The sequence below is a fragment of the Vigna radiata genome, chromosome 5, assembly GCF_000741045.1.
Source record: "Vigna radiata var. radiata cultivar VC1973A chromosome 5, Vradiata_ver6, whole genome shotgun sequence".
Taxonomy (NCBI): Eukaryota; Viridiplantae; Streptophyta; class Magnoliopsida; order Fabales; family Fabaceae; genus Vigna; species Vigna radiata.
The window spans coordinates 4139140-4151100 of NC_028355.1; the positions used below are offsets into that span (position 1 = coordinate 4139140).

Genomic DNA, 11961 nt, shown 5'->3' on the forward strand with positions numbered 1-11961 from the left:
AATTTTTCAAAAATAGGGACTCAATTGAGAAAAATAAAAAATGAGGGACCTAATTGAGAAAAGTCACCGAAAATAGGGACTATCAGAATGATTAAACCTTATACTAATTCATCCACAACTTTTAGGCTATATTCACTTTTTTAAGAGACTTGTAAATGGTTCTACTACTAAAAAATTATTACAACTTAATACATACAATCACTCTTAGTTATTCCTTTTCAATCTTCTTCTAAAATTGGAAATATAAATATTCTTAGTTGCCACTATGGCTAATCAAGAAGATAAATTGAAGGAAAGTTAATTTTCATGAATGTGAAGTAAGACTTCCTTACAAGTGGATAATTTCATAAAATAAAAAATACAAAGACTTAAAACTTTAGAAAAAAAATAGAAAAAAACACTAAAAAAAATATTGTAGTATCATGTAATATTTTTCTAGCTTATTGGATTTTATATAGGGACCAAATCTCCATCTCCTTGATAACGTTTTCATTTAATTATTTGTACAAATTTTAAGATTTTACTTCCTTATACAGTTTTAAGTTGTAAATATAGAAACATTCACTAACATTTGTCATAGTATTTTCATTGCTTTGATGTGTTTGATATGTCATAATTTATTTTAGTATGAGTTGATACCTTAACAAATTTTCCAAACATTTTTTTGATGAAATGTTTTTTATATAAAAGCTTTGTGCATTAAAAGTTGTAACTTACTTATGAACGATTATAAGGTTGTGATGGGTGATGGAAGAAAACAATAAATAAGTTTTTATTTTTAATTTTATTTTATAATATAAGTAAATAATGATTTAGAAGAAAATAAAAAATTAAGATGCTTATAAATAATTAAAAAAAAAGTTAGTAAAACTATCACCACCGTGACCGGTCCGGTTATGGCAAATTATTTTATACTATTCATTATTTGGTCGCATAGGGTCCATTTATATGCGGACTTTTGCGCGAACCTGGATAAAATTTTCATTTATTTCGTGTACCAAGAGTATGAAAACTCGATTCGGGTCGGGTCTTAAACGGGTCATCGGCTCACCACTTCTAATCCTTGAATATGAAAGTAGATAGTCATCCTTTCATCTTTCGTTGTAGGTGTGATTACTTGTGGATGATTGGGAGAGAGTGATTGAGTGAATTTGAGAGGATTTGAGGATGATTTCTTTTGTGTTTATTTGAGTGAATTTGAAGGTAATTGAAAATAGATCTGAAAGTGAAGTTTGTGAAAATTAGCGTAGAATTTGATTTATGTGACAATTTTAAAAAATTAATTTAATTAATAAAAATTAAAAATTACCAAAATATCTCTAATTATAAAAATAATATAAAATAATAATTGTTTAGGTTATATTTAATTTTAAAAAGTTTATAAAGAGTAAAAAAATTAAAATTAACCCAGCCATCCTAACGTTGATAGCCACATGTAACACTTCCACGAAGACCAAGAACTCGTCTTCCAGCCATCATCAGCCATCACGCTTCCATCTTTCATCATTTCTTCGCAAACCTGCAACCAAAAGCCAACTTCTTCCGCTGAAACCCAAGGTTCAAATAGCCTCTCTGCTAAAGCTTCATTCTGCTCCAAACCTCCGCTGTCATTCCCGCAACTGAAATAGCAGTGAGTCACCACCGTGTCACCGGTTTGGTCGTTCCCCACCATTGTCATATTCGCCAGCCATCACCGGTCATGGAGGACGCCGGTTCAAATAGTCTCTCGCTCTTTAATCGGACGCCGCCGCCGCTCTAGAGCCGCCATCTTCCTCGCACCAAACCCTTTAATAGCCAGCGCTTTCGAAGTGTATTTGCAGGAGTCGAGTAAGGGCATAAAAGCCATTTCGATGTAATTCTTTGCAAATCTTCTCACTTTTGCGAGTGATTCAAAAAGGTAATATCTCGCAATCACCCTCAATTACTTCCTCTGTAATCAGTGCAAGTGAACACAGTTTTAACTTCAATTCATCGCTTTCCATTGTGCGTGAATAGTGTTTCACCTTCAAGTGAACACACCCTTAGTGTCATTCAAGGTAAACCCCTTCCTTGTACCTTCTTGCTTTTACATGTTACTCTCTCCCTCTCTTAACCCACATTTTCTTTCCCTCTTTGTTTCTGATTTTCAGTGTAAAGTTTGTACCTTTCGAATCATTGGATGGTTCTGGATATGGAGAAGAGTATATACACTTTTCTCACTGTGCACCGTTGGGAGTCACTGAACTGTATGAAATATAGATTGGCTTCCCTGAGGCCAGTTCATGGAAGGTTGGCTCTGAAATTTCTCAATTGGGTCATAAAGCAACCCAATTTAGAGCTAAAACATGTTACTCATATCATTTGCTGTACTACCCATATACTTGTTAGAGCTAGAATGTACAACTTTGCCAAAACAACCTTAAAGCAAATGTTACAACTGCCTATTGGTATGGACTCTGTCTTTTATGCTTTGATGGATACGTACCCCATTTGCAACTCAAACCCAGCTGTTTTTGACCTCCTGATTAGGGTTTGTTTGAGGGACAAGATGGTTGGAAAGGCTGTGCAGACTTTCTACTTTATGGGGTTTCGGGGACTGAAGCCGTCTGTATATACTTGTAACATGGTGTTGGGTTCCCTTGTGAAGGAGGAGAAAGTTGATATGTTTTGGTCCTTTTTCAAAGAGATGCTTACCAAAGGGATTTGTCCTAATGTTGCTACATTTAACATATTGCTGAATGCGTTGTGCGAGCGGGGGAAGTTTAAAAGTGCTGGCTTTCTCTTGAAGAAAATGGAAGAAAGTGGTGTTTATCCGACTGCCGTCACTTACAATACCTTGCTTAATTGGTATTGCAAGAAAGGAAGGTACAAAGCAGCATCTGAGTTGATTGACTCCATGGCATCTAAGGGTATTGGGGCAGATGTTTGTACATATAATGTTTTGGTAGGGAATTTGTGCAAGGAAGGCAGGAGTGCAAAAGGTTATTTATTGTTGAAAAGGATGAGAAGGAAAATGGTGTATCCAAATGAGATAACTTATAATACTCTTATTAATGGATTTGTGAAGGAGGGGAAAATTGAAGTTGCAGCAAAAGTTTTTGATGAAATGTCATCATTTAATTTGTTACCTAACATTATCACCTACAATACTTTGATTGCTGGGCACTGTAGGATGGGCAATAATAAGGAGGCATTGAGATTGATGGATGTTATGGTATCATGTGGTTTAAAACCTAATGAAGTTACATATGGGGCTCTTTTGAATGGGCTATCCAAGCATGCTGAATTTGGACTGGTTTCTAGTATTCTTGAGAGAATGAGGATGGATGGGGTGGGAATTGGTCACATTAGTTACTCTGCAATGATGGATGGATTGTGTAAGAATGGCAGGCTTGAAGAAGCTGTGCAGTTGTTGGATAATATGATAAAAATTTCTGTTAGTCCCGATGTTGTTACATTTACGGTTCTCATAAATGGATTTTTCAGGGTGGGGAAGATAAACAATGCAAAGGAGATTATGTGTAAGATGTATAGGACTGGACTTGTGCCAAATAGTATTTTGTGTTCAACATTAATCTACAATTATTGCAAAATGGGATATTTAAAAGAGGCATTAAATGCATATGCAATTATGAATCGTAGTGGTTATGCTGCTGATCACTTTACATGTAATGTGTTGGTTGCCGCTTTCTGTAGATGTGGAAGACTTGAAGAGGCTGAGTATTTTATGGAACACATGAACAGAACTGGTCTTGATCCTAATTCCATTACTTTTGATTGTATTATAAATAGTTACGGAAATTCTGGTAATGTGTTTAAAGCTTTTTCTGTCTTTGATAAAATGAATTGTTTAGGCAATTTGCCAAGTCAATTCACGTATGGGGGTCTACTGAAAGCACTTTGCAGAAGTGGACATATTAATAAAGCATGGAAGATTTTCCATAGACTTTGTTCTGTTCCTAATGCCGTTGATAATGTAATCTTCAACACAATGCTTACTTCTACTTGTAGATCAGGAAATTTATCTGATGCAGTTGCCCTTATTAATGAGATGGTTACAAATGATTTTCTGCCTGACAATTTTACATACACTAATATTATTACGGGGCTGTGCAAGAAGGGTAAAATAGTTGCCGCACTCCTTTTGTCAGGAAAGGCAATTGAAAAACGATTATTATCTCCAAATCCTGCTGTGTACACCAGCTTAGTCTATGAACTTCTTAAGCATGGACATTCAAGAGCAGCTTTCTATATTTTTGAAGAAATGCTAAGCAAAGGTGTGGAGCCTGATACTATAGCATTCAATGTGATTATAGATCAATACTTAAGGAAAGGGAAAATGTCGGAGGTCAATGATATTCTTTCAACAATGAAGAGTAAAAATGTATGCTTCAATTTGGCTACTTACAACATCCTACTACATGGATATGCAAAGAGGAATGCAATGGCAAGATGTTTTATGATATACAAAGACATGATCAGAAACGGTTTTCTACCAGATAAGTATTCATGGAACTCTCTTATTCTTGGGTATTGTAAGTCCAACTCATTTGACGTTGCTATTAAAATTTTAAGATGGATAACACTGAAAGGTTTCATAACGGATTGCTCTACATTTAACATGCTTATTTCCAAGTTCTGTGAAAGGAATAAGATGAAAATGGCCTATGATCTGTTATATCAAATGAATCAGTTTACAATAATTCCCAATGTAGATACATACAATGCTTTTTTTAATGGACTCGTTAGAACTAGCGATTTTGATAAAGCCCATTGTGTTTTGCAAGACTTGTTGGCAATTGGTTCTGTTCCTACAATTAAACAATATATTACTTTAATCAATGGTATGTGTAGAGTTGGGAACATAAAAGGAGCATTGAAACTTCAAGATGAAATGAAAACACATGGTGTCAGCTCCCACAATGTTGCAATGAGTGCTACTGTTAGAGGGCTTGCAAATTCAAAGAATGTAGAAAATGCTATTTGGGTTCTTGATTTGATGCTTGAGAGGCAAATCATTCCAACTGTTGCTACTTTCACTACATTAATGCACGTCTTTTGCAGAGAAGCTAATGTTGCAAAAGCTTTAGAATTGAGGAGCACAATGGAACATTGTCATTTGAAGCTTGATGTTGTTGCGTATAATGTTCTTATATCTGGCCTTTGTGCTAGTGGAGATATTGAAGCAGCTTTCAAACTTTATGAAGAGATGAAACATAGAAATCTTTGGCCTAATACGTCTATATACATTGCTCTTATTGATTCTCTCTGTGCTGGAAATTATCATACTGAAAGTGAAAAACTTTTGAGGGACATACAAGCTAGGGAACTGGTTTCTTTTAATTCATGTGGAGGAACCAAAAGATTGAATGAATTATTGATTATTGCTAGGACAAAGTTAATTCATTTGAGAAACAAAATGAGAAGAAAGTTTGGTTGATCGCTTTGTGCTTTTTCTTTTCCAGAATGTGTTGACTGATGAGGCTGAACCAACAGTTCTGTTACTCATACAGAAGCGATATTCCTATACGGTTTGTATTACATTCCTCCAGTATCATTCTTTTGGTCTCTTGAAAATTTGATTCTTATCTTGTAGTATACTTTATCCCTTCTGAATTCTTGGTTACTCTGCTTCAGTTTGTACTTTATATGAACAAAATTCCTCTTCTCGGTATAAGGTTGTTGAGAGTGTTAAGCGAATACATTCACAAGGCTTTTAGTTTTGCTCAGCTTCTTTAGTTTCCTTCTTAACTAATATTATGACATGATTAGCATGATATATGATCTTGAAAATTGCATTTTTTACTCAACAAAGAGGCTGTTTGCTGTAAAATAATTAGCAATGTTAACTATCAGCAGAGTCTGTCAATTATCATGGAAGTTATAATGGCTGATATTCAAATCTGAATTTTGCAGGTCTGTTCTTTCACTGGGTCAGTTCGATTTTCTAAAATATGTTCCTTCAGTCAAACTGTGCTCTCAGTTAAAATCCTTTGAGACACCTGCATCGGAAATCCTTGTATGCCCTGGGTTTTTATTTAGAGTTTCAGGTAATACTGAATGATATTTTACATTTTGGGTCTCGTGTATTTATCAAAATCTTAAGCTAAGCATTCATCACCTTATCTTTTATACAAATTTTTCAGTGCCTGGTGGTGACTTTCAGCCGTGTTATCGAAAAACTGATCACAGAGGATTTTGGTGTCAGACTTTTTGATGGGCACCACAACATGACAGTAGCAAATCAGGTTATGCATGGCTGCTCATAACAGCCGCATTGGGTGTCAGAGTCGTAGTTTGGCATGGCCATGACAGAATTTGTAAACCTGATTGCACTGCTCTGCGTAAGGATGAAGAAGCCCCATGTCAGTGCAACCCAACCCCATCCGAGGTACTGAAAAAGTTCATTTTTTTCTTGTTTTTTTTTTTTTTGGGATAATGCATATTGGGTCAGCTTAAAACAAAAGGTTGGGCAATACAACCTCTAGACATGATATTTGATTTTGAATGTTGTTTTGAAACCAAATAATTGAAGTTTTCTCTAAAATTTGCAATATAGAACATAACCTATGTCAATTCTCAGAGGACATTGATTGTATTCAGTCTATAATATTCTTCTCTTAAAAATTGAATTAGGGGGTTAGGGATTGAAATGTAAAACAACTTGAAAAACACAACAAATTTGAAAAATGTGTGTAATTTGAAGAGATGGAAAGTCAAATTGTAGATTTAAGAATCAAATAATTCCTTTTATATAGTTCTTTAAAGATTCATATCCAAGTTTTAACAATAGATTTAATCAACTAAACCAATAATACGAATCCAATTAAAATATCATCAAATATGTATCTAAATATCATTAAACCAAATTTCCTATCTATTTGGGCAGATGGATTTATATTTCAGGCCTTATCAGTACAGCTGGTAATAATTACTGGGATGTACCATTTCCAATTGATCAAGCTTCTATGTGCTTCTCCCTTGACAGTGTTCTTAACCCAAGCTGTTCAAAAGGATTCAAATTCAAAGAATGAAGTATCACCTTCTCTACTTCCTGGTTTTTCCTTCAAAAGCTTTTTCTCATACAGGAAGTACGTTGATATTTAGAGAACTGAAGATCCTGAGTTGAAATTGCTGCAACCTTACAAATGCTCGTGGGATAATGGGGATAATGCCACTTTACAAATGCTCGGTGTATGTTAGAGCTGGTTCAAGAATTACTGTTAATTAAGAATTTTAGACCGGCCTTGGCTAATAGGTACTGTGGAAATCTCTTGTTCCTTAAGTTGCAAGTTGGTAAATGCTCATTAATTTTCATGCTACCCAATGACTTATTCATGGATTCCTGCTTGTCACTTCCAAAGCTAATTGTTCTGTATTATTCTATCTCTTGGGTGTGTTATTGTGGAAATGGAAATAAACGTAACCAAAGAAGAAAAGTATCTAATTTCACTAGTGTAGGGATGACCAATATTTGAATAAAAAATTATGTGCAACGTGTAGGGATGAATACCGTTTCTTATTGAAGAAGATGAAAAGTATAAACAGTTGAATGTTATGTTAGCTTTCAAGGCGGCAAAGACTCCAAGTGGTACAAGTCATGAGAGTCAACATGTTATGCCAAAGGACAAATCCTCAAATAACTGATTATATTGTGAGAGATTATATTGTAAAGTAAAAGCACTCAGAAGTTGTAGTACAAAATCATAGGAGATTATATTGTGAGAGAACCATCTTCAAAATTCTAAAATCTTTGAAATCATTTGAAGCATATTTAACAATACTTAAAGATAAGAATGTTGTTTTACTGACTTTATTGCAGCATGTATATCCCAATCACTCAAGGACAGCGAAATTGAACTCATACAAAAATGAGTTGGAGATTATGTCGTCCCATCTCCCAAAAGAACTCAGTGAATAATCTATAATCTTTGAAATTACATGGAGCAGATAGAAACAAACATTTGGATAGTAAGAATGATGAATTACTAACTCAAGAAACAATCAGCGTTTAACTTCATTGCCCGTATGTATCATGTTCACCGAAGCTTTGAAATGAATGAACTTAAACTAAAACCTTTCAAGTTTCAATTTTGAAGACATTCATGTTGTTCACTTGAGGTTTTCTTCTCCATCATCATTTAAAGAATGTAGTACGATTTTACATACACTACATGAAATCCGCTGGAATAAACAATAAATATACATTCATAGAAATAAATTATGGCAAAGAAGGCGTGAGGGAAGGCTTTGTCACTTTGAGTTCTCCACAGTCACTGATATAAACAGTCGTAAGAGGCCTGTTCCATATGTTGCGTGCATTCTGAGCCCTTCCATCTCCAAAAAATTCAGCCAAGTCATTAAACTGGCGAATTCTCTCAGATGGTTGGTAGGTAGGAATGGAAGCTATGGCTGTGATGACATCCAATCCTGCAATAGATTCATTTAAATGCTAAGCACTTCATTGGTGACAGATAAATCAAAACTCGTATAATGTAGTATCCAAACAGGTAAAATATTTCAACATTTCCCCAACTGATTTCTGTTATCAGAACAATAGTTTAAAATACAATATGGTTAAGTGTAACTCAAAATTCGATATTAGCACTTGAAGGTACAAGACATTAATCTTTTTATATTAGTTACTAAGCATATACTCTGTACCCAATCGAACGCTTTGTGTAGCATAATAGATATAGGTTACTCTCCTCAGGAAAATCTCTTTGATATATAGGAACAAGATGAGTATATACGATTCGATAAAATCTTCTTTGTAGTTCTGAACAATAATTCTCTGAACAGGCCTTTACTAACAGTTCCAACATACCATTAGAGTAATGCCGTGGTCGTAGAGTTTCTGTGTTCTTCATACTACCATCACTTTTCACTCAACCATAAAGTATTGCAAATATAATAGGCTTTGTCATAATAGATGCTTCCAATGATTTTCAAACAAGTATTTACATACACAAATTCTAAGAAATAACATAAATTACTCAAAATTAATGACATTCATACCTAATAGTAAAATGTGATAGATGTCTTTAAAAAAATAAGTAAAACACTAACAGAAGTCATATACAAGTTTCCTATATTGAATTATCAGTCATCATTTTCAAAGTTCTAGTTCTCTCGCCATTATTACATCTTTAGATTTCAGTTTAAGCATTGAGCTCGAATCAATGCCTGTACTAATTGTTATAAATTTTTAAAGTCAAGCACTTTAGAGAATTAAATCGGGGGTCCTCTCTAAAGCATATACAAAGCTTCAAGAAATTATCCTATTGTCAAACTTCAGTATCTTGATTAAACAAACTAACGTTATCATTAGCATTACCTTCGAGAACTGTTCCGAAGACAATGTTCTTGTTATCGAGCTGGGGGCATGGTCCGGGTCCAGTGGTGATCAAGAACTCAACATTCCGGTACTCGGGATCGAGCTTAACATCGTCGTCGTCGTCGTTTTCGGAGAGCGAGAGTGAAACGACGCCGGGTCGGGAATGGGTGAGCGCGAAGGCCTTGGCGTCGACGGTCTCGGTGTTGCGCGGCAGGTCATGTGGCGGACGAACCTCGCCCTTGTCGGGGCGACCCTGGCGGCCAGCGAGGAGGTACTGGCCGGGAAAAACCTTGTGTACGAGCGTGTTCTTGTAAGAAGATGAAGTGGCGTTTGAGCCGAGGCACACTGACTTAAAATTTGAAACGGTTAGGGGAACGAGATTACCGAAGAGGCCCAAGACAACGCGGCCCAATAGCGTGGAATCGGAGCAGATGGGGGAGAGGGAGTTGGCGCGGTCGGGGAGGAAGTTGTTGGGGCAGAGGCTGAAATCCATGAAGACGCGATCGGTGACGGTCGGGGTGGGAGGAAGCGTGGAGGGGAGGGAGAGGGTGGTCGTGGTGGTGGTTGTGGTGGAGAGGAGGAGGAGGGAGCGCCGTGTGAAGTGGTTGTGGAGAGGGAGAGAGGGCGGTGATGGCGGTGGTGGTGGGAGAGAGTAGGCCATCGAGATTCATTGTCGGGTTTGGGCGTGGAATTGAGAACTTGCAGGGCTCGCTATGGGGTCCACCTTGGATTGGATAAAAGATAATGCAAACAATAACAACGTAAGAAATTGCCAACTAATATATAGCCTTCAAATTTTGAATTTGTTTTTAAAATAAATATTAAAATTGACATTTAACTATATAACGATTTATATTACCGCTTAACAATGCAAAATGATTAATAACAACGTAAGAAATTGCTATATAGCCTTCGAATTTTAATAATTTTAATTAAAATTGACAATTTAATTCTACAACAATATCATCACTTAACCGTGCTAAATAAAATTAATATTAATTTGAATTTACACATTTAACATTAAGCTTGTCCCACATGGTTGAGTTCTTTTTGTTTTTAGTATTTTAAATATATTTTTAGTTTCTAAATTTGTACTTCAAATTAAAATTTGATTTTGTCTTTGTGAATTTTGTTCGTAAACTTTAAACAAAAATTAATATAGTTTTTTTTAATCTATATGTCAAATCGATTTGTCTGAATTTGTCAAATAGATTTTAAGATGATGTTTGAGTTGTTTACACTTTTTTTTACACATTTGAATTCAAATATTAACCTGAAATATTATTTAACAAGTAAAAAAAAGTTTCTCCTTACATTACCACACGTTTCTTCTTATACCATCACATTCTACAAATATCCCTAAGTAAAACTTAAATTACTGTGGTTGAAGACTTCAACGAAAATGTAAGTTCCATTGGGCCTTCAACAGATGTCCATATCCGTCAATATCTGTTGAAGGCGGATCCTCCATTTCCATTGACATCTTCAACCATTTTTTTTAACAAATAAATTTTTTTAAAAATTAAATCAATTATGTAAAAATATAATATAAGATAAATAAATCTATGAAAAAAAAATAATAAACAAAAGAATAAAAAAAAAATCAATACAGTAGGCCAACGAATATGGGGGATATGTTTCCCCTAGACAGATATCCAATATCCGTTGAAGGCTTTCAGCAATCTCTTCTCCTATTTTCTTCACAAATAATTTTTTTAAAAAATATTAAATCAAATACGTATAAATATATTCTGACTATAATATAAGATAAATAAATCTAAGAAAAATAATAAGAAACAAAAAAAAATAAAAAATCAATATAGAAGGCCAACAGATATGGAAATCCGTTCCTCCTTCAACGATATCCATATCTGTCGACGGATATCCAATATTCGTTCAAGGCCTTCAACAATCTCTTCTCGTGTTTTCTTCACAGAACATGTCTAGATACAACAAATCAAACAAACAAAAATTTAACAACATGTTCACACATCACCTCAACAACAACCAAATGCATGTAATGTATTAAAGGAGAAGAAGAAACCAACATGATCTCCAGCCACAAAACAGAACAGGAAAGCTTCAAACGACTACACCCCTCCGCAAATGAATAAGCCACATCCTCAACAAACATGCATCTTACCTCTAAGTGGATAGAAGCATCGAAAACGAAAAAAAAGTTGCAAGAGAAAAGAAAAGGAACAAGGAAGGGAAAGAGAGAATGTGGTGTGGGGGTGGAGGAGTGAAAGAGATCTATGGTGGTGTGGGGCACCACTGAAGAATAAAAGGGGAAGTTAAAAGAGAATTAGGGTTTACCAAAAAAAAGTTAAAAGTTTAATGGTAAAATTAAAAATTATTTACCGAAGGGTATATTTGAAAAATAAAAAAATCAGGGTGGTGTAGCAAGAAGAGTGTGGTAGTGGAGGAAGAAGCACTCAATTTGAAGAACTATATTCATTTTCTTTTTAAAGTTTGAGGATTGTATAGAGCTGTCAAAACGGGTAACCCGGCTCGACCCGGCCCGGCCCACCACGGGTTGGTCACTTAGTGAGCCAACCCAACCCGGCTCATTTATTGGCGAGCCAGAAAAACTTGAACCCGGCCCGACCCACCACGGGTTGGTGGGTAAACGGGTTGGCTCACTA

The 11961-nt window shown here is 35.3% G+C and overlaps 2 protein-coding genes across 5 annotated transcripts; one reads left to right on the top strand and one right to left on the bottom strand.

Moving 5' to 3' along the window:
- The first annotated feature begins 1392 nt into the window (after positions 1-1392).
- On the top strand, positions 1393-7301 carry LOC106761845 (pentatricopeptide repeat-containing protein At5g55840). Of its 4 annotated transcripts, XM_014645415.2 has the most exons (6): positions 1393-1897; positions 1996-2036; positions 2130-5510; positions 5896-6029; positions 6126-6370; positions 6869-7301. In XM_014645415.2, the coding sequence occupies exon 3, from the start codon at positions 2159-2161 to the stop codon at positions 5417-5419; it is 3261 nt and encodes a 1086-aa protein (XP_014500901.1). In that variant the 5' UTR covers positions 1393-1897; positions 1996-2036; positions 2130-2158; the 3' UTR covers positions 5420-5510; positions 5896-6029; positions 6126-6370; positions 6869-7301. The 4 variants fall into 4 exon arrangements, with proteins under 4 accessions (XP_014500901.1, XP_014500903.1, XP_022636206.1 ...); XM_014645417.2 differs by having other exon boundaries at positions 1393-2036; positions 6968-7301; XM_022780485.1 differs by having other exon boundaries at positions 1393-2036; positions 5896-5998.
- Positions 7302-7964: 663 nt separating this feature from the next.
- On the bottom strand, positions 7965-10130 carry LOC106761847 (peptidyl-prolyl cis-trans isomerase CYP28, chloroplastic). The gene is made up of 2 exons (XM_014645418.2): positions 9317-10130; positions 7965-8409 (listed from the first exon to the last, which is right to left on the bottom strand). The coding sequence occupies exons 1-2, from the start codon at positions 9975-9977 to the stop codon at positions 8201-8203; spliced, it is 870 nt and encodes a 289-aa protein (XP_014500904.1). The 5' UTR covers positions 9978-10130; the 3' UTR covers positions 7965-8200.
- Between the last annotated feature and the right edge of the window lie 1831 nt (positions 10131-11961).

Coding starts and splice junctions, on each gene's coding strand:
- LOC106761845 (XM_014645417.2), top strand. CDS start 2,159: ATGGTTCTGGATATGGAGAAGAGTATATACACTTTTCTCACTGTGCAC.
- LOC106761847 (XM_014645418.2), bottom strand. CDS start 9,977: ATGGCCTACTCTCTCCCACCACCACCGCCATCACCGCCCTCTCTCCCT. Junction 8,410..9,316: donor CTTCGGAACAGTTCTCGAAG/GTAATGCTAATG, acceptor AATCTATTGCAG/GATTGGATGTCATCACAGCC.